We start from the raw sequence: 27,870 nt of genomic DNA, 5'->3' as shown, positions 1-27,870 counted from the left end.
AACGTGATGTCAGATGGGCTTAAGGTTCTTTTAATGAATCCAGCTCATGTTGTGTAGAGTCATAACAGCTGACGTACTTCATCTGAAAATTTTATGTACTAACAAAATTTTGTCCAACTATATCAGGTTGTCTAAAACGTATTGGTCCTTTGGAGGCCAAAATTGAGATAGATCTATTGTTACTGGAAAATAACGTATGAGACCACATGTGCACAATTTTTTCGTTGACAATCTGCCATTTTCCCCGCAACGTCGTAATCCCGTCGCTATAGAACTTCTGTGGTTTCTGATGAAAAAATTGATAAGTAATTTTCACAGGCTTCTTTTGAAACCAACAACACCATTTTGTAGAGACCGAAACAAATGACGGTGCCTGGTCCGGGCTAAACGGTGGATACATTAAAACCTCCCTCTCAATGTCTAACGGGTCGTTAAAGATGTACGCTATTTGGTGTCGTCAGCGTAGTACAAGACACCCTTTCTGTGGACCTATATTTTTTACAATATCTATTATTACGAATTGATAAAAGTATAAGAATATTTACATTCGGGATCTATATTCTTACGAAGTTTATGAGGAATCTATAATAAAGGTTTAAAAAATGTCCTGGTGCCCCAAAATTGTTGATTATGGCAGAACAACTTTTTGTTAATATGTATGTGCATGTGCCCATTGTCAATTGAGAATGTAAAAAATGAAATGTGCGTGGTTCTTTTTCACGAAACTCATTTGCAGGCAGGTTTCTCGTCTTGGATCTCGATTGATGAATACTAAAATCGAACATGATTAATAAGGTTATTTAATTGTTGTTTGGTATCATTATTGTATGAATAAATAAAAAGCACAATTTTGTATTTAAATGAATGTATTATATGATTGTTTATTTTAACTCGGAAAGGCTGTAATATTTTTTTTTGCACATTTGTTATGTAGACGAGCACAATACTTTATATTTGACACATCAGATAACTTACTTATTTGTCACGTTTTCTTACGTATTCTTTGTTATCAATTTGCCACTGTTAATTTTTTTTCATTCGAATTGAGAAGCACAACACAGTACTTAACACAGTTTTTTTCACAGTATTAAGTTAGGAGGATAAACCTAAAATATATTAAAATATAAAAGACAGACTACTTCTCAGTGGCTGGTTATTGGTTGAAAGTCTAATAATACTACGGTTAACTTTACAGTAAACTGTATGGGTTCGTTGGTTGTGTGACCAGACCACCACAACACCAGTTCTCAGTTCACCCTCAGAACCCTTCTGTGTCGGTCACAAGTTTATAAGGATTCTTCATCATCCGTACTACGGTCAACTACTACTACTACTACTACTACTACTACTAGTACTTCGACAACTACAGATCACGTGTGCAAACTTAACTAGCCTACACCACCACCACCTTCTCAACTTAATACAGCTCGGCTCTTCTACACAAGAAAAATAATGGTAAAGTTTATGAAATAATGTGCTCATTGCAATAATAAAGTAAATATTTTGTGCTAGATTTTAAGTTAATAATATGCATTAATTTTCCAACATCATTTGATTTCTTTTTAACGAGTGAAGTGTTTTTAAAATCTTGATTATAATTGCATATCTTTTTATAGTAGTTGAATTTTATTAAAGCGGTTTTCTATTATACTGACAAAACTGGGGAAAAAACTTGTTAACAAAGTAAATAATTGGATGAATGACAGTTCCCTTTAGCTGATAAAACTGGAAAAAGCTCTTGTTTACACATTTGATAAATAAATATTTCAGTGATAATTATTTCTTGGAATATGTGTTTAAACTTTTTGTGTGTGTTTGCGCGCGCGCGTTTTCAAGTGTTAATTAAGGAACATGTTCGTTTCAAGGAATCGTAAACGTCAACAGCGACTGTTTGCACAAAAAAATCTAGATTTATTTGCAATTTTTAATGAATATTTTTTTAATTTTTATGTTTTTAATTTGCAAACAAACTAGTCTTGCAAATAAGCCGCCGTGGATGGCAATTTATCTCTAGTTAATTATTTTTATTTTGAAAACAACTTTTTTATGGCTGGATTCTCAAGGCCCGTAAATCATCATCACGATTACCTTTTTGAGTACCCACTGTTGCTAATAGTATATAGACAGAAGATTTAGATTTTTGGTTCCTTGTTAATGAAAAGTGAAATCTTTCTTAAATGCCCCATTATTAACATGCTAACATATTTTTATAATAATTTCGACTAATATTTTAACTGTTATTAATCTGTTACACCTTCAAGTCTGTTATTTTTTCAGTTAAAAAAAGTTGAACACGATGTCCTCCGTGTAGGTTTTTTTTTAAATATTTTTATTCCAGTACCATGATAACTTTCAACGAATATTCTACTTCGTGTAAATTCGTTGAGTCATTCTACAGTTGAAAGGGCGTAACAAACACATGACGTGTCTCATACCATAGTCTGATAAAATCAATTCGTTTCGAAAGAAAAATAAGTTGCCTTAATTTTTTGTATTAAATGTTTTTGTTTCGTATTAATATATTTATATATTTTTTTAAACTGGGAAAAATAGTTTATCGTTATTTTAATGTATAATACTAGCAAATATTTTGCTTGTTATTTTCGCTAGGAAGTACTTTTTTTCATTAAATGTAACACTGACAGACTCCTCGACGAGGTTATTATTTTCATACAAAGGTATGAAAATAGTCGGGAGAAAAATTTAATTTGTTTTTTTAGATTTAGTTTTTAAATGTTCGTTGTCAACAACATCAGCTGTCGTTTAATACTATTGGCATAATAGTTTTTCTAGAGGGTGGTGCGCTTATAAATATGTTTTACCAGTTATTTAATTTACATTGTTAAAAAAATATTACTTTTTTAATTTTTGGTTATCTGAGGTGTGTTTATATTTAGATAGCATTCCCTGAATAATTGTCTAAAATGTGTTTTGTTTTTAACGGAATACCTGAATGCATTGTATTTTATAATGATAAGTTTTTTAATGATACAAAATTTATTTTTAAAGAAATATATTTTTGACGTTCAGCATCACATAAAAGGTTCATTTTTCATATGATAAATATTGTTTTATACGTATATGAAATTTAATTTTCTACATTATTTATTTAGGATAGGTATCTAAAAACAGAGTATACTGTATAAAATTTTTGTCATTCGTTAATTTATCCGTAGAATTTTATTTTGTGTGCTTATAATATTTCAGTTATTCAGTATACTTTATATTTGTTTTACAGGCACGTTTTAATTAATTAAATATTACATATTTAGTAAACGGGCTGTCTGATAAAAAGTAATTAAAATTTTAATAGATGTTATTATTCATATTTTAGATTTGTTAACGGTAAATTTCTTAGTAATTTTGTTTTCTTTTTTCCAGAATCATACAGAGCCGTTTAACAATGTCTCGAATGAACCCAAAAGGAAGAGGTGAGTTAATATTCGTTTTTGTTTTCTAGTAATTATTTCGTTCTATAAAAAGGAATACCTAGAACATTCTTATAAGTTCTTCACGTGCACTCTAGGAAGTAATTAGGTCTGGTATTGTAGTTGCATTTTAAAGTTTGTACTTTAAAAAAAAAAGTTGTACAGTACCTTTGCGAGTTATTTGTAGCGTAGTTTTTACTATATTGCGGTTTCCATTGTGGCATACTAAGGCTTCCTTTGTCGTGTTATTTTATTTGTACTGTTTTGTGAATCTATCCGCGTACAGTTTGATTTGTTGTGTTGCGTTCATACGTATGATTTTCTGTTTGTTACTCGTGAATTTTTTTCTTTCGTTTATTCTTTTTAAAATTATACATCAGTTTTTGTTTAATTGTACGTGAATCTGCCGATTTCGTAATGGAAATATTGTATTAAAAATATCTGTCACAGGCTAGTACGACTGTACTTTAATTTTCTGTATTAATTATTACTAGTTTCTCCCTGCTAGCGAAGAAACTGTTCTGATTATTTAAATTCTTAATGTTTACTTCCTAAGTTCCACTCTTTATTTACTGTCCCCGAAGTCATCTCATGTAATTTAGCCTTTCGTTTCACAAAGTAGGAACACATGATAGGTCGAGAACGTACTATCCTATTCGAATAAAATATTCACTGATAGAAGCAAGCAATCGAATTTCAAGCCCGGCTGATTGAATCCAAATACTGCTGTCGGAACAGGCACAAAATTCCAATGTACTGTAAAATTAATTAATTTACCATATTTCCTGCTTAAGAATGTAACGTAAACTTACTGTTTTTGTAAACTAAAGTTTATATGATTGTTATATGAATTCATATAAACGATTTTAATAAATAATACAAAAAAGAATTCTCCCGGTATTCATTACAGTATTAGAAACGGTTATAATATACAATTTTCTCTTATTGTTCTATAATGCAACACCATGTTTTTATTTTTTTGCCAAAATATGCCGTTTAATCACATTACATTTATTTTACGCGTTCATTATATTTCTTTATGCATATTTGATGGGGAACACAAAACAGCCTATCGGTGGCTGGTACACATTCTTTACTAATTTCAGGTAAGATTAATTCATTCACAGAATGCGATCGACCGGTTTCGTTTGTTATAAGTTGGTTCTAATTTTTGAAATTTTTATTTTCCTGTATCATAGCTCTACAGTTTTGACGTTTTTTTTGTGCATTTCTCGACGTTCGGACCCAAGTGACCCAAAAAACAAAAGAAGTGGGGGGGCTAATGTTCTTACATACATCTGTATGTACGCGTTGGCGTGTTTGAAGCTTTAATACCTTTTGACTGGATAAACCGATTTTGATAAAATTTTTTACAGAGGCAATTTGATGGTAAACTTTTTGGGATCAATATCTACAGGGGACGGGGGTTTTTGCGAGTCAGTTTTTCTCAGAATATTGTAACATAACCCCACTTTATGTTAAGGTCAGCGTGCGTGCTTATCTTACCATTTTTAAAAAATAATTGCCCCAAAATGATTTTTCGGGCAAAAAGGTTTTTTGAGTTTATTTAAACAATAATCTTTTAGTAATAATATTTCAAAAACATTGGTCATAATTGATTCCCACCTCCAAAAAAAATCTTAGGTAACTTTTTATTGGTTGTACATTTTTTTAGTTTCTTGCATTTCAACGTAGAAAATTTAAAATCAACGTAGTAAACGTGGAAAGTAGAAAAATCAGTAGAAACATTTTCTTTTTGGTGATTTTGGAGGTGGGGAGCAGATAAAACTAGAAAATGTTATATTTATAAAACTTTTTTATAATAAAATATATAATAATTTTACAATAAAACGTCATCATAAATTACCGCTACCCCAAAAAATTAATCTTAGGTAACTTTTTGGATTTTATAAGTAACCAGTGCCAGGAAAGTATTAAAACTGTTATCAGATATTTTTTTTTTAGATGTGTCAGCTGTTTTTTTGCTACCGTAAAGCGTGTTTTATGAGAGTTTTAATGTATAAAATAAATGTTTGCGTTTCTGGTGACGATTTAATTGACATGCATATCATGTCATTTAATAACCTTTTTTAGTCGTATTATATCGTGCTTTGTACACCAAAACATTGTTTTAAAAATATGTCTGTAAATATATGTTCAAGTTACGCTACCCAGTTTTATATGAATATTAAAATAAATTGAATAAAAAATAATGAGGCTATTTTTGTATTTTGCCATTATATTTACTTTTCATTCAGAATACCTTATAATACATCTTTGAACATGTATCGTAAATAATTCACATTCTATTCTGCTCCTTAAGAATTTTTCCCGATAAATTCTGCGTATGGTGTTTATTTTTTCAGTGAAATACTAATATATATGGCTATAAAAATAAGAACAAGTGCTTGATTTTTGTTCCACAGGCTTGCCACTTTTATCTTTTGTAGATTTTCATACTTCTCTGAACGTTATTCTGTTTTTTTTTTTTTGTATAGGAAACTAATGTTTTTGTTAAAATATAATTTAATTTGTTGTTTTTGCGGGTTTTTCGTTACTGAATGGTTTTGCTGGAAATTTTTCTTTAAATGGGCTGAAGACTGGAATTTCTTTTTAAAGTTTGTAGAACAAGAATTCTTCATTCTTAGTTAAAGAATATAATAATTACTAATAAATATTTATCTGTTTGGTCAAAAATAAAGTAAAATTAAAAATAAAAAAGACTCGATTTAATGGCTTTTTTTATTACTGCACTCTGTGCAACGCTTTTTCGTTCGGCGGTTTTTTACGCGTAATAAATAATAGTTTCGTTATTAATGGAAAGAATCAAATATTATTGGTTAGATGTTTTTTTAGTATTAAATCCAGTGATAACTAACTATAATTTATGTTTCTTTGAAGGTTACTCTAAATTATTAATAAAATGAGGAATAGCATTGCGTTGTACGATTTGTTTGGAAATAACTTTACACATTATTTTCCATTACGTGGTATCAGACAATTTTTTTTGTCATAGACTGTCCTTACTATATACATATATACTATCCTTAGTAGTTGTATTTTTTTTTACTTGGAACTGATATTTTCACGATTATTTATTATAGAATAGCGATTTGAACGCAATTACTGTTCTTTACATCCGCCATGTAATTCTGATTGCTTTTTGTGCTAGTTTTAAAATTAATATCTTTCGTGTTATTAAAAAATTGTAGCGAATGGTTTTTCTTGTTTACGTAAAAAAAAAATTGTATATATAAATTGAATAATTCTATTTTGCTGTTCCATATATATCGTTAATATAATAATCTTTTAGTTTTTAGGAAGTTTGTTTATATCGCATTAATGTTGACGTAAGGCGTACATTGCTTATTTTTAAAAGTATGAGAACCAGTTTTAAAAATGAAAAAGATCTCTTGGATTGCTCGCAAGAAAAGTAATATTAGAAATGTTGCAAGGGGATATTAAAAAGAGCATCTAGCTTCACGTACTGACTACGAGCGATGTTGTATTACGAAGGGAAACTGTTCTCTATCTAGAGTACCACCGGTGTTAGTGTTTTGTTTTGCGTGGGTGTGGTTTTATATACATATATATATATATATATATATATATATATATATATATATATATATATATATATATATATATATATATATATATATATATATATATGTGTGTGTGTGTGTGTGTGTGTGTATGTCAGGATATGTGTTTCTTCCTAAAACCACTCTATCGTCGAAATGGAAAGCAGATTTCGTAAACGATGCGAACATCATTTTACATAGATGTCGTTTAATATACTCGACACTGCTTTCTTTTATAATTTTGAATATATTTTTACGTTCACCAATACAAAAGTAAATTCTTTATTTGTTGTATTGTTTAAATTTTCCGCTTAAGCGAAAAGCGTATTTAAAAACGATGTTATCAAAATTCAATCCCGATTCGAAATGCAAACTTGCTTTATTTCCGTTATATTAGATATTTAATTAAACTGCATATAGTAGCAGTTCAAACACGCAGCTGAAAAAGATAGAATAAAAAATAGTAATTGTAAGCCTGAACGTCCTCAACCGTAATCTTTTTCAAATTGAAGTATGTTGAAAAATATGTTATACAATTAATAAAAATACAGGTTTCAAAAGTCGGAAGAATGAAATTACCTCATTATTCTTACTCAGAATCTGTAATGGCAGTAGCCTTTTTATCGGCTGTTTTGTGCAACTCCATCATATAAATCAGGATACAGTGAAGCAACACTGGATCATAAATGATGTACTCGGGTCTTGTAGTCCCTGTATTTTCTTTTGAAAAGAACTCTCCGAGATGCCCGTGTAAGTAAGTGGCGTTTACAATTTTCTACCGAGGAACGTTTGAACGCACTTCTGGCCACGCACGCTCGATTGTCTTGTGTATGAGCGGATGTCTGTGTCCGGGTGTATGAAATTATTTTTGTGGTTCATCGCTAAACGTTGGTAGCCCTCGTGTTGCAAACAATTATGTCTTCCAGCAGTCGATAACAATTATTTTACCAGGAAGAATTTATTGTTGTATGATGGGCAATAAGGTGACGTGTGTGATAGCTGGTGTAGCTAACTGTACAAGGTATTATATTGTTAAAAGTAAAAATTGTTAAAATTGATTTGGGAAAAAAGATCTGAGACAGTAATTTGGATTTACAGGTGTAAAAAAAAAATAATATCGGTACTTATCGATTATTCGGGACCCCTGCTGAATTCCAGTTGTTTGTGTACATAAAAATAAGATCACCTATACGTTTAACTTATTGTATATAATTTTTATTTTTGACGTTAATCAGACGACGTTAGCGAACGTAGGTTATGTTTGATTAGATTTGGTTGATTCCGTGTAATGACGTATCCCGCACTATATCAGTATAACCTAACCAAACATATCCTACGCTCGCTTCGCTCGCTAACTTCGTCTAATTAACGTTAAATATACAAATTATATGTATATTTTACCTATTTAGGTGGCCAGTAGACAGTTTCATTGTATCCTGACTATGTGATGGAGTTGCCCAAAATAGCTGATAACAACGCTACTGCTATTACAGATTCTGAGGAAGAATACTAAGGTAATTTCACTCTTCCGACTTTTGACACTTGTATTTTTATTAATTATATAACATATTTTTCAACATACTTCAATTTGAAAAGATTAAGGTTAAAGACCTTCAGGCTTAACAATTGCAAAAAAAGTACTTATTTTAAATCTAGTTATTTATTTACACTAAGTTCAGCGTAAAAGTTTTCCGTTGTAGTAATGAGAGAAGTACTGTACAATCTCTGATTCTGATAGTATTAAAATTGTACGTTATTATTGACTAAGCTGACCGACAGACTGGCCGTTTATAGAGTGGTAATTTCGTTTGCAATAATCCGACATTATTATTTGCTTATATACTACTTACCTACGGTATATATATATCTATATAAATAATCACTATTGAGAATTATTTTCCCCGAATTTAATATTTACGGATTTGTAATTTAATTATGAAAAACAATAAATAAAACTATTTATCGGGAAATGTTTATTATAATTAAAGGAACAGACATAATGCATTATTTTTTCAGTAAATATAATTAAATTCTTCTTTTTTTTATAAAACTTTCATTATCGTGTTTTTATGATCGCATTACATCGTAAAGTGTATTGCTACCTTTATTATGAGATGGATGTTGTAATGTAATGTTTTACTCGTATATATTTATATAGAAAGAGAAAGATAGAATGACATAATTGCGTATAATATATAATACTGTGTCTTATGTGGTATTTTATTTATGGTTATTTAATAATGTAATTAGTCTGTTGTATGGATGCATTAAAACCTATTATGTTAATATACAGAACGATATTACTGCTTAATATCGTCCTATTAAACGCTTAGCTATAATACAGAATGACTCACGTTTTTAATCTTTCAAAATAATATACTATAACAGGTATTGTAACTATTCACGTGCAATGACTCATACATTGGACCGGTATCAGTTGATTAACAGTATCAGCCCGTATTCTGAACTTATGGTACTTTACTAGAGCCATCGGGTTGGTCTAGTGGTTAACGCGTCTTCCCAAATCAGCTGATTTGGAAAGTCGAGAGTTACAGCGTTCAAGTCCTAGTAAAGCCAGTTATTTTTACACGAATTTGAATACTAGATCGTGGATACCGGTGTTCTTTGGTGGTTAGGTTTCAATTAACCACACATCTCAGGAATGGTCGAACTGAGAATGTAAACCTTACACTTCATTTACACTCATACATATCATCCTCTGAAGAATAATCTAAACGGTAGTTACCGGAGGCTAAACAGGAAAAAGAGAGCGTACTTTACTAGAGCGTATGACGTGGTATGGAACCCAGAAAAGTTTAGACACAACAACACTCACTATGCTGATTAGCCGGGATATAACGATTTTTCTCTTAAATACTGCGCCGCTATATTTCTTTATTTCGTGTAAATGAAATTAGTTTAGTTAGTTTAGGTTTAAATATTTGGTAATATGTTTATTAACAAAGTAATGTATTCCCTACCTGAAAGTAATGTTACAAATTTTGATTGATTTCCTACGCATTACCAGAATACGAATACTTTGTGTGGTTATTGATACGGTAAAAGCTGTATTCTTGCAATTTTCCGGGGAAATATCAAAACATTTCATTAAATTCAGGTTGGTTTTACTCAATCTATGCATATGCAATCTATGGCTTCTCTTGGTATCGCATAGAAAGAACAGGCGATAAAGGTTTTACGTATTAATTCATGCCACTGATTCGATGTAATTTTTTATTTTGTTTTGTGTTATCTGTAAATATTTAAAATTTATAATTTTTTTATGCAACTCCTGGATTTCTTGGGTCGTCTCGTAACATTTTCACCTGGATCGGAATGAACAAGAGCAGTATGCTGTTATTTTAAGATTCAGGTCGTCTAGATTTCATGCCCGATAAAAAACAATGAATTGTGTTCCAATTCAGTTGGCCGATGAAAACGATCGATGCCAGTAATGTAACAGTTGATTTTATTTTTAATGACAAGTAAAAACCCGATTTGTATGTTGGGTGTGAATATATTGTTTGTTACGTATGCGTGTTGCAATTGATAGAAAATAATTCTTTCAATTTGTTTAAAATATGAGACAAAATTAGGCGTTGTCTTAAAAGTGCTGTTTTACTGGCGGTTCCATAACACGTATTTCAAAGGCTGCCGTCCCACTTTTGACATTACTCGTTGCACTAGGAAAGAATTTTGTTTCTCGTGCCAAAAAAAAATTAATTTCTTCTTTCAATTCTTTGATAACTGGGATTAAAATAAATTTTCACTGGCATAACCCGGTGAAAATTTGTTTTATCATAACAAAGCTTGTAGTGTTGGTATGTTCTTATATATTTAGCGTTCGAGGGAAAATGTGTCATTAAACAAAAATGTTCTTCAATGACTCATTTCGAAAATAATTTGTTGCATCACACTAAATGTGTGTGCGTGCGCGCGGCCTTGTGGGTAGATTTAATTAACAAGAATCTATAAATTATTTTTGTGTAAACAAATTTACTGTAGACTTGTATAAATTAATTTATTGGTCGTATTGTATGTAATTGATTCATAAATTGTTTTAATAGTAATTTATAAAGCTATTAAAATAATCACTGTCCGTGTGACATGAATATGCTATTGTAATTATATTTTTATCTATATGTTGTTTAGCATGGGGGGGGGGGGGACAATTATCAGAGTAAATAAAACGTTTGGAAAATTAGCAAATGAGGAGGGGCCTAATGGGCGTTTCAGTAAGTTACGCTTAATTAAGGTTATTTTGAGATTACGTTACTCTAATGAAAGTCAAGTCGGGACACCTGGAAGCACGTAGGTTTAAATGCCTGCAGCCGCCACCAAATCAAATTGTATGACTTGTTTTTTTATGCGCATCAATTTGCAAAGAAATACTGCCTCTTGTTAGGAATAGAATTATTTTTATAATATCCCTACATAATGCGCTGTTATCTTATTTAACCGAATTCTCTTAAGATATGAAATGTGTAACATATTCTATTTCTTTTTATGGGCTGACGTTGACATATTGCATTTTTATTATTATGGCACGATCCAAAATAATTAAAAATTAAGTTTGGAAGTAGGAATTTTTAAAAGTTTTTGCAAATTTTAAATTAAGGAAAATCAAAGTTTTTAAAAAAATTTTATCATTGAAATTTATAAAACTTGACCCCGTGATGGCGCCAACCGATAACATTAAAGGAAGAAAAAATGTCCTTTGTATGTTATAGGCGTAGTATGATGTAAAATGGCATAATAACGGGTGTTTCAAAAAGGACGTAACCGTAAGATAAGACGGTATAAAAGTCACGCATAAGTATATTTTATTTCTCCCTACATTTCAGTTGGCAACATTTTACTCAAGGTTAGAACATCGTAACAGTTGAAATATCCTTCTAATGCGGTAGAGCTATATCAGTATGAATTCATCTCTGTTGTAACTACGTCGTTTTCCAAGGACTAACGTGTGTTTATTATTGTTCGTAAGATTTAAATTTTACGAACGAGTGAAAGACGAGTTTCGGATAGACAAGTTTCCGATTTTTCGGTTCCTAATAAGTTGACAGTATCGCGCTTGATTAATACATTTCGTGAGACTGGGAGTGTACGTGATCCGGAAAAGCACAGATCGACCATCACTGTTAACAATAGAAGTTCTGGAGGATGTGAAAGAACATTTGACTCGCTCACCCACAAAATCGGTCAGAAAGTTATCTTCATAGGCTAAGCTTTCATGGTCTATAGCTTTTCAGGGCTACTAAAAAATTACAATTGCATGCTTATCGCATCGGTGTCGTTGAAGTGAGAGAAGCAGACCACCGTAAACGCGTACAGTGTTGTCGGTTTCGTTCTCTTGTTGATGACAACGGTATTGAAATTTTGGATCGTGTTTGGAACTACGAAGCACGGTTTCACTTGGACGGCTACATTAACAGCCAAAACTGCCGATCATGAAGCGCTGAAAATCCTCGCGCGTTTCATAAATGACCATTACACGCACGTAAAATTGCTGTTTAGTGTGCGATCTCTCGACGTCGTATAATAGAGCCTTTATTTTTTTACAAATCTGTGTGTGGTGTGGTTTATCGCAACTTAATCGAACAGTTTATTACCGTGTTCCAGCAGGATAACGCAACGTGTCGTACTGCTAATGAAACGCTGGATAAGTTAACACGAATTTTTTTGGCTGTCGTTTGATATCAAAAGGGTTGTGGCTTCCAAGATCCCCAGATATTACACCAACAGACGTTTTCCTTTGGGGGTATTTAGAAAGTGTAGTTTCTAAAAACAATCCGTACACTTGACCGATTGAAGACTGACATTGAAGGCGAGATTTCAAATATTACTGATCAGACGTTACGAAAAGTGGCCGCAGATGTTATGAAACTGCGAATCTGCACTGGGATCACAGGAAATCATTTTAAATATCTATTGTAAAGTTATTAAAGGTAATTTTAATATTGTTGTATAAGTATTTTATTAACATTAATTCATATACATGCGTATTACGTAACAGATTTATTATTATTCTGTATGTTTAATGGTTTGTTGGTTAATTTAATTTAAAATCCTATAATCGTGAAGTTGATTAGGATATCGCAGTAATGTAGTCTTAACTTATACCGTATTTACGGTAGTGTAATTCGTAGTATCAAAAGCTAGTTATTGTAATTTCATTAGTCGATGAATCTATAGTTACGTAACATCCGGTCATCTGTTTAATCAAATGGTCACACCTGTTTTTATTTCTACAGACCCAGCACAAACCCTCGAACTTTACAACAGATTACGGTAAAGGAAAACTAATTTGTTGACTATTTACTTATGGAGTAATATAATAGTCAACAATTTTTTTCTAGAAGAAAAATGTAGATTTCTTTTACACGTTTTTTCTGAAAATTAAATAAAAAACTTATTTAATGAAATTATAGAAATTATGTAAACCTACTCTTTGAAATTAATACGTGTATACTACGTCTACATTATTTACGGTATAATTACTTTTCCCTGTTTGTATATAAAGTGTCATAACTTTAAGGCTGCTCGTCCACTGGAAGAGACTACGAGCGATTACAGCCTTAAACAGACTTAGAATCGTACGACCGTGAAAGACTAGGCTAGTACTTTGTTTGTACAAAGCTTACATGATTTTTATTCATATTATCGGTCTGTAGCGTTTTTATTTGCGAAGAAAGGTACGGTGTCACTTTCGGTCTCATGCTTTGATTAGGGGGGGTGTGGGTGAAAATGGGTTTTCTTTATGTTTTGAGGTTTGAGAGAGCGATATCTAGATCTCTCTCTCAAAGAGAGAGAGATCTATATATCTAGGGGGGTATAACATTTTGTGAATCGAAAATCTCCAAAGCTAGTAAATCAGTTTTTGGAATTGTCATTGTATCTAAAGTTGTGCGTGTGAAAATTTGATGAAGGTTGAATTACGCTCAATTTAAGGTCGAAAAAATTTGAGCGGGGCATGTTAGAAACGTGGTTCGTTATGATGCTGCAAGTTGGAACATGGAAATTAATTAAAATAACGAAATGTCGTTTTTCATATGCAGAAGTGCGCATGATTTTTTTTTCAGATAGTTGTAGTTTTTTTAAAGCATTGAAAAAATTATTGACCGCCCATAGTTTGACACATCCCGAGAATGTTTGTCTAACATATTCTGTAGCGGTAATTTTTCACAAATTGCATCTATCAATTTTTCACTATGACAAATACGTAATAGTAAGTTTAAAATAATACGGTTTAAATAGTGAAATTTGTTTGACAATAAGTGGACGATTATAAGCAGATAGAACCAACCTCAATGTACTGTGACTATGAGAGGCCGATCCCAATTCGAGGGGATCTGTCGCTTATTTACTGTTGTAGCCGGTTGTTGCACGTAATTGCCTGCTCAAGGTCGCTTGCAATGGATCCGGCTCCCCAGCACTGTATTGGGATCAGACGCGTTACTTAGTACGTACTCGCGTGATCTTGTAACCGCTCGTAGTCTCTCGTTCCAGAGGATGAGCGACCTAAATGGAGGTAGGCGACTGTATCATTTTCAAGTCTTTTCCTAAAAATGACAGTCATATTCAAACATGCGGTATGGTTTACCGTCGCCTCAAACAACGAACAAAAACACAGTGCATGTCTGTATGACAAGCCCGCCTAAATACGTGTGATATCACACCGAATGACACTACGATTGTGTTCATTATAAGGGCTGCCTGCACAGTGAGTATCATTACTCTTACAGAAAGCAACTATGATCGGGTACTTCATTTTTCCATTCAGAATCATATTCTGTCCGATGATTATTTATGTAATTACTATTACTGTGTACCTTTATGTGACCTTTATAATTAAAACTTTTGCGACTAGTAGTTACGATACAGATAAATTGTGACACGTAGTTCTCATAGCGTGTTATATTTTCTTTTATAAAAATAAAAGAAAAATTTGATTTCAATCGCGTAGATTGAAATTCATAGTCGTTTCACTGTGCATTAATGTAATTGCGTATCGCATAAAACATCATCTGCAAAAAATAACAATAATAGGGCAGTGCCGTGGAATTTGTAGCAACACGACTTATTTCAGCCAGGATAATTGCATGCAATAATATAAGGAAGCTCAGTGACGGCACGTGGAACCGATAAAATAATATTGTCATAACTTACGCCTTTAATATCGTTAACAGATGTAATAGGGAAAAACAGAGTATTCGATTTAGTATTGTCGTTTTTTTAATATTAAATTCGCTGATCAAAGTAATGTATTAATTCAATTCAGTTTTCTTATTATTACTTTTTTTTTACGTATTAAAACGGGTTTGAATTCCAATAATACAAATAAGAAACCGAATTAACAAATAAGTAAATATGTACAATAAAAAATATTTATCGATAAATATATGCTTTTTTAATTTTCGTCATTACCAAAGCTACTTTAGAACCTTGTTAAGAAAAATTGTAGATTGGTAATTCGATTAAGTATGCGAAGGTGTAATCTGCTTGTTTCTTGAACAAAAATAAATCCAAATGTGTCGGCAAAATTTGAAGGTCATGTTGACATAATTTTCTCTGTAGTTGTGAAGCAATTTTTGTTTCCTCCAATTATATAGGATCTGTGTTGTGTCTAATACTCGGTTCTCCAATACATACGTAATTTAAAATAATCTATTTGAAAAAGTAACACTTTTTTTAGCCAGCGAAATATGGAGTTGAACCTATGCATTTTTATAAGTTTTGAAAATCATATGTAGATCAGCTCATTAATGTGTAACCTTGTGAATTTAATTTTGTTATAACAGAGCCACTGCTGATTGTAGGGATAAAACAAGGTTGAACAGATTTTTTTTTTTTTAAAACCATTGTCAAATACAGATTGAATGAAGTCTAAACAAAGTTTTCATTTAAAGATTTTATTGAAAAGAGTTAGTTCGTAGTTTTAAGAGGTGAGACATTTTAAACTATTTTTTTTTTTTTTTAATTTGATTTTAATAGGCCTTTCAGTGAAATATATTGTACAGTGAGAATTCTCCGGAAGGTTTTACATATGTGTTTTATGATTTTATTTTTTCAATCTTAATAAATTAAATTTTTTAAATTATCTTATTTGTCAATTTATTCAGATTTTACGGTACTCTTAACTCTTGTAAATGAATAAAATAAAATTAAATATGATTATTCGGTTAGCTGGATAAAAATGGGACAGGTAGATCGGGATAATCGACGTTCTATTCTATTTTCAGTTTATTTTTTGTAAACAAAAATGATGGTCCTGGGTATAACGTATTTACTTACTACCAGTAAAGTTACCTTTAAACATAAACAATATATACGAGTATTAATTAAAATAGATAATTCATTTTATTTATTCTTTTTTTATTTCGAGATTTTTTTGGGAGATTGCATAATCTTCAAAAAAATTTAACCTCTGTTAATTACAGCTTAGATTTATGTGTTAGATCCCATAACTTCTTAACGGGTTACATTTGTTTGAGCGGATAATTTTTTTTTTTTTAGGTTTTCTTTTGCATCAAAAAAATATATGAAACACGTGTGGCAGTCTGCAAGGATTATTTTTAAGAGCCTGACTTGTAATGTGATAATTTTTTTTATATATACGAATAAAGTTTTTATTCTGTTGCCATTTGTTTAATATAAAGGTTTGCTTGTGTTTTTATACCGTTATTAATTTACTTATGGAAGAATATTCGATTACACTTGTTGCTTATTTGTTTGCTTCTAGACCGCGCTACAAATAAAATGTTTGATTTTATTGAAATCGAAAGAAAATTGCAGTAACTTTCCAATTTCTTTTTTTCACCGTGATAAAAGAATCACGGTTGCAGAATAGTGGTATATGTCCATTACAAATACAGCGTAAGGAAAACGAACCGAACTGAAATGTACCATCATTAGCTCTGTACATTCTCTCCCCTCCCCGCTGAAGTAACTACCAGAGATTTTGCCCGTTGAGGAAATTGCTTATGAATATTTAAAGCTATCATGAGCTCTAGATTTCCCGCGGGAAATGAATAACGGAGCTCGCTGTCTTTTGTTTCAGCCTTTTACGTCATCTTGCTTATTGAAAACCCATTTTTTAGCCCTGCGGTATCTCCTTTTTTCCAGTAATATGATACTTTCCCCCTTTTTTTCTTTACTGCTCTGTATCAATTTGTGATGATCTTTTTTTTAATGTAAGTGGATAGCAATAAACTCGTTTTTGTATGGAGGGGAGGGGGAGGAACAAATCCTCCCCCTCACAGTTTACCTGCCTCATTTTCAAATTAAGTTTAGATGTCGCTGGTGAATCGCGTGTTAAACCTGCAAGTCTATTTTATTGTGGGTCATAACGATTTACATTTAATTAATTTACATTTCATCTTTTCACTATCGATTGTAATTTTTGTTTAAAAAATACAGAATAATGTTAATACATTAATAACACTCGATGAATGTTATGTATAACGAGATACGTTACATCATTTTTACAGTCCATTAATCAAGGATGCGTTATTAAGTTTTTTTTAAATACTAATTTTTTTTAACACAGATTATCTTAGCGTTCCAGAATGAATGCATTAATGATTTTAATATCTAGTTACTTATTTTTTTTCGTTCGTTTGACCGGTTTGACGTATTTTCCCGTATTTTTTCTTCTCTGGATCCTAATACGCTTAAATTCGACAAACCTCTAACATCTTATATCGTCATATCTGCTTAAAACTTTCCTTCTAGAACCGATTCTTAGGATCTTGAGTGTTAGTGTTTTAATGTACGGTTCACCAGCCTTGGCTTTCCTCTTTCACGCTCTTCTATAATCAGCCTCCGCCTTTTCGTCTCCTGCCAACTTCTCTTTACTCGGCTTCATATCTTTTTCAATCGATGTAATTTTCACCATTTTCCGGTATCACCGTGCTTCAAAACGTTTTTTTATTTGTTTCTCTGATTCCCTGGGTTATGATCCATACTAATTAATGTTTTAAAGAATTTTGGAGATCATAATATATGTTCTTTTTCTGCATAAAAGTTATTCTGATTGTGCCGTATACTTTTGATAAATTATTTACTTCGTGAAGTCTTTGTATTTCATCTACTAAATAACATAATTCTGCAAATTGTATGTGCTCTAATATTTTACTCGTAACTATGTCCTTATTTCTGTCGTTTTTCGTTACCGTACTCTTTTTTTACTTACAAAGTAAACACGGTATTGTTAATAGTATTACAATTTAAAATTTTTGCAATTGAATGCGGATTTATCATCTGATCGGATTAATTATAGAAGATTATTTTTGCTGAATTGTTTCTCGACTGTCCCTCGTACTTAGTAGATTATATGTCTCTCTAGATTATATATATTTAATTGAGATTCGTTTTTATTCTATTTTTTTTCACCGATTATTTCATTTCCATCAGATCGTTAAAGCTATAATCCTTAATAGTAGTAGGAACAGTTGCAATTTTACATCTTTTTTTCTCTTTGTGTATAATTATTTTCATTTATTTATTATTATGGTGAACTAATAATCATTCTGTATTACATTTTAAATAACATGCTAAATCAAGACTTTTTTTTGATGAAGTCTATTAAACTATTATTATCTCCGTAGAAAATTGTTGCAATTTTTCATTAACTATGACGAATGCCATCATTGAAGTAACCGGTCTGACAATAATGCCTCTCAATTTATTTTAGTCATTTCCATTAACCGATAATAATATTACGATGCAGAATATTTTTCTTGTAAAATTTGCTTTATTCAGAGTACATAGAGTAAAACTGTTTTTAATATTGTTACAGATTTAATAAAAGTTAAGAAATTGGTTGGTTGTTTCCGTTTAATAAGCTATTGGAAGGCATTTTAATTTTTTTTTAATTGTAATTATATCTTCTGCCGCATTTAAATCGATATTCTGTTTTACGTTGATGTGTACTTACACACTCTATTTAAAAAGGATCAGAAAGTTTTGATATATTTTATATAGCTACGCCCTAATTGACAGCTGTGTACTTACGGTAAATAGTGGAAATTGACTTTCGGTTTGTAAGTTTTTCTCCTTTCTTTATCTTATAGTTTGTCAGACTTCGTATAGCTGTTCCTCGTATCGGATTAAATCTTGGCAGATTATTTTGTCCTAAGGCAAGAACCCGCATCGTGAGATTGTTATTCACCGAGGTGAGTAAATCAATCCGGCTGTCCATCATGTCTTGGATATCCTTTGGGAGAGTGACAGCTACCAATCTATTCTTTTGTAATGCTATTGAATTCGATTCTTTAAACCGTGTTTATGTTTATAGATTCTTAATACGCTCAAACTATTGATGCGTTAAAATGTCGAAATAATTGTTATCAGTAATAATTTAGTTTGTAAATCTAGCAACATAGCGCGAAATTATGTTATTTAACGTCATTTTTCCCGTTATCTCATTTCTGGATAGCTTGAACCCTTAAACACCGTAGTTTGTTTATAAGAAACCTTTATTTCTACAGTAGACTAAAATATTATGCGGGTTAGTAAAAATAAAAAATATTTTATACATAGCAAAAAGATTATTGAAATGGCGTCTCCCTTGTCAGCTAAACGGCTCACATGATACATTTGCGATTGAAGATACGGTTTCTAACTCCTACACTACAGGTGACTAATAAAGAATGTCTGTTCTTGAGGATCATTCCTCTTCGGGCACGTTTAATCGGGCGCTAAGCAAACCTTCTGTAGTATTTGAGATCCATCACGATATTATCAGGCTGCTTATTAGCCCGCTGGAACTTTACGTGAAACTTAGTTGTAAGCCGCTTAAACGGGTACGCCACTCTTATTGAATTTAGAATATTAGTCTGATAGCCATATTAAACAGAACGCCGTGTGTAGTGTTTCTCGTCAATGTTCATAAAGCTCGGTTGACGCGTAGGGTGGGATGGATTGCTGGGCTGGCTGCTGGCTTCTTGCTGCCTATAACGTCCTGCTGCGGTATACTACCCTGTCCACCGTATTTTTAGCAGTGCCAACACTACTTCTGATAAAACCACTGCGCACCTATGTGTTTACGCTTTCCAAACTTCGATGCGTAACTAACCATTTGCATACTTGAAAACTATATCCCCTCGAGTTTAACCAAATTTTTATACCGATAAGGATTTTCTATTGACATTCGAACATAAAGAAGACATAGAATATTTATATAAAGGTAAAACTACGGTAATTCTACTGCATTGGTAATAAAAATTGTTTTACGTTCTAGACTTGTATTTAAATTTATGTGCGAGTGATACGTGCGATTTATCAAAATGTAATTTATAAAAAAAGTTTTGAGCAATATTATCAATTACTAAATGGTTTTTGTGGCTTATAACTATATATTTTCTACTAGCATCCCTCGTCGCGGCTTTGACCGCATTGGCAAGTTTTGGCGAAAATCTCCAGTAAAGACAAAAGTTGTTCCTCCGATTAAATTATCACGTGACTGTAAGGTCTCTGAGGTCGATGAATCATGGGGCATTCATTCCATACAATAAGTATCTTGGAAAATTTTATCAAGAGGACCATTTTTACGTATCGGGTAAACCGACTCTTGTCCACATTATACATTTAACGACAATTTAAAAGTTAAATGAACAGTCCTACCACCTGCGAGGAGTGATGTAGGGATGCATGACGATGCTACACAGAGAGCAAAGCTACTTGTCGAACGAACATATGCCAGAAGTAGATTAATAAAAAGGGTTTTCCCATTGCCAAAAAGGATCTAAAAAAAAAAAAATGTTTGGCGCTGATGTGGTACTAATTTATAATGGTTAATATTAATGCACTCTTGTAGTTCACGGATATTAAAAAAAATTTCGGATTGTATCATAGGGGTTGTTCATCACCAATTTGTGTCGGCGAACCAAAATCACATAAATACTTACCGCAAAGACTTACAACCTTGTCTTCAATTTAAAAGAAAACCTCTATTGAAAATATTTCTGTATTGAAAAATATCTTGGGAGCGGCTCGCCATAGAAGGGAGCATGAAAATTTAGCGGTCCGAATGAGAAGTGCAGCACCGTAACGGATTATTGGTTATTTACAGGTTTTAATAAATAATTTTTCATCTTGATGTAGGCTACGACATTCCGGATTACATAGTGAAGTTACCGTTAAAATTTGGTAGAGATTAGTTCAGAATTTCTTGAGATTTTGCAACATATAAACAAATGTTTCCTCGTTATATATTACAGCTATAATAAAAGCCGGTGTAGATAAATGTAGAATATATTCCTAAAGTTATTTTCAAATCGTAAATAACAATTCCTATACTGCCGGTACTTCTGCTTAGGATGCTATTTTTATAAAACTTCAAAGATTGCTATTGTAATATTGGCCACGTAAGAAAAGTTTTTATTTTACCGTATGTGCTGATAAGTTTGTGTGCGATAATGCCTAACGTGTGTTACGTTTTTAGTCTTTTTTTAATGATATGTATACAGTATACTTATGATTGTGCGTCCGAAGGAACGTTTGGGGCTTTAGTAGTAAATGATTTTCTTCTAAACTATTCTATTCTACTTAGTAGTACTTAAATTTTAAGTAGTAGAAAAAAATAAGCGTTCCAGTTATGAATTTGTAATTTTTAGCCTGATTCGGAGTTAATTGAAAACTATAACGTTAACCATCGCAGTTAATATTTTTACCGTTCTATTTCGAAGATCCTTATCACGAATCTATCAGTCCCTCTTTTTTCTCTCTTTTGTTTTATTTTATTTTTATACTAATAAGAATAACTTTCAAAGACTTGCTCGATTTGTTTTTTCCGAGTAAGTTTCATTTTTTGTTTATTGCGCTTAAAGAAGTTTAAATTGAAAGCTTTATCGTTTATGCTTTTTTCCTATTGTACATGTAACTAATGGCGATTGTACTCTTATCTAAGAAGGTTAGGTTTCTTTAAATTTTTAACAAAATATATAGTCCGTATTATTTTGTATATTTTATCTTTTTTTTTTTAGCAGTCATAATTGTTTATTACAGTAGTAGGAGCAGCAGCGAATTGTTTAATTTGTTTTTTTTTTAAATATTATTATATTTAAGGCTTTAGTTAATTTTATGATGAGTTGTTTATATTTAACTCTTATTTGCTTAAAATGCTTATTTTTCTTTTACTCATATTGGTTTTTAATTGTATTTTATTACCTGTTATTTTGAATTAATGGATTCTGGTTATTCATATTGTAATGTGATTATTATTATGGTTATTATAATGGTGTATTGTTCACAGAGCATTTACTTGTTTGTTCTGAAAACTATTGACTTTTTAAAGTGAGGAACGTACGAAGTTTATTTTTTCATGTACGTATATAACAACAGGAAATTGCTATCGTAAAATGTTTATGTTTTCGTGTGTTAGTACACTAAAGATACTTGTTTTATCTTTGCCTATTTTTCCTTTTCTGTAGTGCCTTTCTGAAAAAATATTTTCCGTGCGAAAATCAAATTTATATATATATATATATATATATATATATATATATATATATATATACACATAGATATATAGTAAAAATCTTTCGTTTTTTTTCTTTTTTGTAGTGTTCGTTAATTTACCTTAACGAACTAGAAATTTGTGCAATTACTCGTATTGAAGTGATAGATATTATTTTGTAAAAATTCGCTTTTAAGTTGAGTTGTTAATTTTCAATGTTAACATTGCATTTAATTTAACAATCCATTATGATCATATTTTCTTTGGAATTCATTTTATATAATGATATGAAGGTGTATAAATAATTGTTTCTGCTTGCCTACCTTCATCGACAGGCAAGATACCAGATTTGGTATTTGTAACATATTTTTTCATTTCAGTTGACAAAGCATTAGAATTCTTCTAAAGTGTGCCAGAAGTTTATTCTAAAACTCAAATGGTTTTTGCGCTGTCGCATCAAGTTTAGGTAATTCCTATAAAATAATAATAAAAATAATGGCGCAGCATTATATTATTTCCATAAGCTATGCAAATACTTAAAATAGACGTGTGCCGGCCGCCGTGGCGCGAGCGTAGCGTCTTGGCTTTTCATCCGGAGGTCCCGGGTTTCCATATCACACCCACAAGCTTTAAGCTTATGTGGCGATATCATTAAGCAAAAAAAAAATACTTTTTTGTCGTAATTTTTTTTTCTATTCGCTTAAAAAAATATAGTTGCAATTCAGTTAAATAAATTAATTACAATATATTTTTTAATTAAAGGTAATTGCGGTCAATTTTTGCTAGGCAACCCGGCAGTAATGTATAAATCATCATTAATCATTCATTTAATAGTTTCATTAAAAAAACAAAAAAACAGATACCTAAAAACAGAAATCAGCTGCCGGATCTTAAACTATAAGCGCGCTTATAATTGTAATGCATGTTAAAAAAATTATTTACTATTGAAAATTGTGATTAAATCCTTAATACAGCCGAAATCATTAGTCTTACCACTATAATAAAATCCATTCTACACTTACAGTTTATTGTACGTGTTTGTATACTGCATTATAAAGATCCATAATAGCAGAAAAATTACATGAAGAATAAACAATACTTAAGTAGAGTTATAAGGAAACGAATTTTAACGTTCCCTGAGTACATTCGAACCAGATGATGGGTCAATTTTTTTTGTCCGAACCGAGCGTACAACGGGAGTTGTAGTATCGATTAGTTCCCGTATTTTCCATATTGGATTTTGATTTTAAATAAAAGGATTTATAAAAAAATTTCTTACTTAAGCCTGCTCTATTTTTTAGTTCGTGCGTTCCATAGCTCACTACAGAATTTTATAAGAAAATATTTTGTGTAAATGTTTTGCTACTTTTATGTTCCTTGCTTCTCGAATGCATCGTGAAAATTAAATAAATTCTGTTTATGTCCGACTGATTTATCACTTTTTCGTATTTATCTTAAGCCAGTTTATGATATTTGGCTGAAGTTTTACTATAATGATAGATTTCATTGTGAATTTTAAAGAAATTTAATTTTTTTTCTCGATACGTAGTGAAAAAAAATATTTGTTTCGCATAAGAATTCTGTAGTTTGCTTTTTCTTTTTTCTTTGTATTACGGATGAAAGAAGTGACCGCTTTGCTTTTTTGATTGTCGGTAGTACATAACTCAAACAATTTTTGCGAATTTGAAAGCTTTGTACCCGTTAATTTTTAACATTATGATTTTACAAGCTTATGTAGATAGTTTAAATTTACATACGAATATTTACGTTTTATTCTACAGATTTTAAGCTCTTATTCTGTTAGAAAAATGCGAAAAAAAGAGTTAATATAACAACTCAGAAAGTTTACGCTTACGAACACCCGCATACACACGAATACTAGCAAGTTAATGGTCGTACTACCTTATTACAGGTTATTTCTACTTTCTGGAATCCGCGCTGTTTAAAATACTTTAACGCCGGTATTTTGTACTGTCGTTTGCAGTAAATTGGATTTTGTTGTTAATGAAACTTATTTCTACATTCTCATTACGTTAGATGCACTAATGAATATTTAAATATATTTTCATTTAATTTTTGTTCAGCAGTGATGTTCTTGAACAAAAATTACCAGTAATGCATTTTTGTAATGTTTATTACCGTCGTTACTGTTCGAACGAGAAAGATTAAATTATTTTATTTAAATCTAAGCGTACCGGTTTATTTAATGTCGAGAAATTGTAATTTTTTGCAGGGCAGTTCGTAGTGCTCACTGCGAGAAGGAAAATTATCGATGAATTAATGAGCGGTTTACATCGCAGATGAAAGATTTACAAAAGGCTTTACAAAAGTGATCGGTTGATGACTAAATTAGTAAAAAATATAACGTAGGAATTTATCAAATGTGCAGTACAAAAAGGAGCTAAAAAAGTTTACATTTTAACTTTTCTTTTCCCATTTATCATCTTGTTAGAAGACGTTTGAATCCTGATGTGGTAATCCAAGTAGAATCTAACATTTTCGTTAGAGTAGATACAACTCGTTCTTCAGGGAAGTGTGGGTTTAAGAGTTTACGGTTCTTTTTTTTAAAAAATAGATTTGTCATAATTTCTTTTCAGAGCGATTTAAATTATTGTACATCACTAAGGGGGTTTCATTTTCATGGATAGACAATCATACCGGTTTTAATTCTGCATTCGATGTAAATTCATTCTATGTTTTTAAATTCGAACGATCTTCGTCTTCTACTCATCTAAATTAAGTAATTTTTCGCGACTGCCTTCTATCCTCCACGTAAGTTACTGTATTACGATATTCTCAAGTGAGTATGGCGTTGTTTCGACACGTCGAGCTCCGGTATTCGGGTGAATTATTACATTATTACTACCAATCTCAACTGTTGTTTTATTTTATTACCTGACTTTAGAAAAACACTGGATAATCATGACTTCTTGGTGTACCTTTAGAAAAGGGTTCGATTTATTGTATTTATTATTATTATTGCGTATTTTCAAACTCTGAGTGTATTGTTATCGTAGATGTTCTCATCTGTAGTTAAATCGCAACTACATCCTGACTATGAAAATGGGTGAATAAATGGTTTTTCGTGTAATTATTTAATAATACACTTAAATTCTTGTTTTAACATTTTAGTATTACTTAACAATGTAAGTAAATTGTATTATTAAGCCTGTTTTCAGTTTTACGAGTTACTTTTTACGCGAGTTTATAGATTATTTGGTTTGGAAACCACAAATGATATCTTTGTACGTAATTACTACTGATATGGTTTCCTCTCGGTACATTTGTGTTTGTGGAATCTGCTAAATATAATTTTATACCTCGGTAAAAACTAAAAGTAGAAGCAGAAGTATTATTGTGCGTGCACTCGTGCGTTACCAAGAGTTTAGTAGTGTAGTGCTTAATTAACTTTACTCGATAAAGTTTTCAAAATTTTTATATAAGAGAATAGAATTGAAGTTGCATGTAATTGTTATTTGAAAGAACAATAGAAATTGTAAAGGATGAACTTTTTCTGTTTATTTTTTCCCGTTCTAATTCTGAACTACGATTTTTTGCTCGCCGCCTCTAATGGAGTTAAAATTATAAAGTTTTATTAAAGGGGGAACGATACCGTGGAGCGGTCTATTAGTTGATTCGACGTGTTCGTTGACTGTATGATAGAATTAGTTTTTCCTTTTTTAATGCCTACATAATTTTGTTATTCTAATTTACTGTGTATACTATGCATCCTTTTTGTTCATCTGTTTCCGTTTGTTCCAAACGTAACGTTTGTGAATATCTCTTTTTTTCTTCTTCTGCAAAGGGAGTCTAATTCAGAATGTGGAAATTATATCTTCAGTCTCTTTTTAGTTTTCTTTTTGGTAAGTACATTTACTTATAAGAAAAGTTTACTTGTGAAAAGTTAACATTGTTGGAAAACAGCAGTTATGTTAGATATATATACATTTTAAAATCGAAAATAAAAACTTACCTAGATGTAGAAATCAACTTCTAGACCAAACTTATTTTTATTGAATGATTTTATTATATTTCTTTTTTAAATTATTTGCTGTATAAAATAATAAGAAAATCTTCAATCTGAAAAAAATTAGAAGTAGTTTGATTGTTCAGATGCTCTTGGGAGTGGAAATACTATTATTAATTACTAAATACTGTTTTGCTGTAAAATTCGCAAAAAAATGTTAAGGCAGTTTATAAAATAAATTGCTTTATTTTTACGCTTTTTAATTACACACATTAATAAATCATATTTCTAAAAATAATTTTTTTTATAATCAGATTTTTGGCGTATTCTTTTTTCGTAAACATATGTACCGTAATTAAATATATGACGTCGTTATATATTAACTATGGTCTCGCGTGCGCTGTGTATCTTTCGCAAAGTCAAAGTTCGGTAATTAAAACCGAACCGAACGAGACTGATAGAAATTAAAATTAATAAATTTTCACATCGCAATTTATAGTCAGGAATGTAATTGTACAGAACTGACAAAGACGACTATAAGTTAAGCGTTTCTTAGACTTCTAGAATCGAATTAGAAGTTACTTTAGAAAACTTGTACCTAATGTTTTTCCAATTTTTTTTTTAAGAATCTGAGGAACCGTTTTGATTTTCGAAGGTAGTAAAAAGTCTAATAAAGGATCAAAATAAATTTATTGTTTTAATCAAATCACGTCTTGAAATTTCTGCAAAATGGTACATATATATGAATACTGATAAAATAGAGCTAACTTTATCACCCGATTTAAAAGTTGCGTTAAAATCGGAAAAAAATAATTTCGACATATCAATGCCTAACAGTCTATATCCTCAAACATTTGTGTACATAATTTTGAAACCACTATACTTTAATTCTGTAGTTCATTTATATATATATATATTTTTTTTTTATTTCGCTGATAAAGGTTTATCGATACTTTGCCATGTAGATCGCTCGATATTTAAGGTAAATTTCATAATTTCTGAACTCTTCACTTCTTAATTACCTATTATTGCCTATATTAAAATTTCATTTATTTTACCATATTTAGGATTTTTGCTTCCCCTAAAACCAGAGTTTTATTAATGATTAAAAAAGAAGAGGGAGGATTTGTTTTGCTTGTATTTTAGCTGTTTTCGAATTCACAGTCAGATTTAACGTACCGTATATGCAGTTTAATTTTTTTTTTGTTAATGTAACTTTAAAGAAAGCGCTTTATTAGTTGGACAAAGCTTCAACTGACATCATTTTAATTATTCTGCGATTTATATTCATTATGGTGGAAATTTTACTTAATTGTTTTCTTGTTATACATAGTAGTTAAAACAATTTGTATTACTTCGAAATTGTACGCCCTAAAGAAAAGGTTATTTCCAAGATAATGATGCCTGTATAGGTTTTATGTGGACCTTTAA

General features: G+C 31.0%; 1 protein-coding gene across 4 annotated transcripts in view; it reads left to right on the top strand.

The window, feature by feature from the left end:
* Positions 1–27,870, top strand: part of sm (heterogeneous nuclear ribonucleoprotein L) — a 514,959-nt gene that overhangs the window by 47,999 nt on the left and 439,090 nt on the right. For 3 of the 4 annotated variants that reach the window (XM_075356710.1, XM_075356709.1, XM_075356707.1), the window contains exon 2: positions 3,382–3,431. In XM_075356710.1, the coding sequence (XP_075212825.1) occupies positions 3,382–3,431 (50 nt within the window). Of the gene's footprint in view, positions 1–1,195; positions 1,456–3,381; positions 3,432–27,870 lie in introns of all 4 variants that reach the window. The other variant, XM_075356708.1, reaches the window with a different exon arrangement.

Source organism: Lycorma delicatula, chromosome 2 (genome assembly GCF_047948215.1).
Source record: "Lycorma delicatula isolate Av1 chromosome 2, ASM4794821v1, whole genome shotgun sequence".
NCBI lineage: Eukaryota > Metazoa > Arthropoda > Insecta > Hemiptera > Fulgoridae > Lycorma > Lycorma delicatula.
Note: the sequence above shows the minus strand (reverse complement) of the source record. Positions and strands in the feature narration are given on the sequence as shown.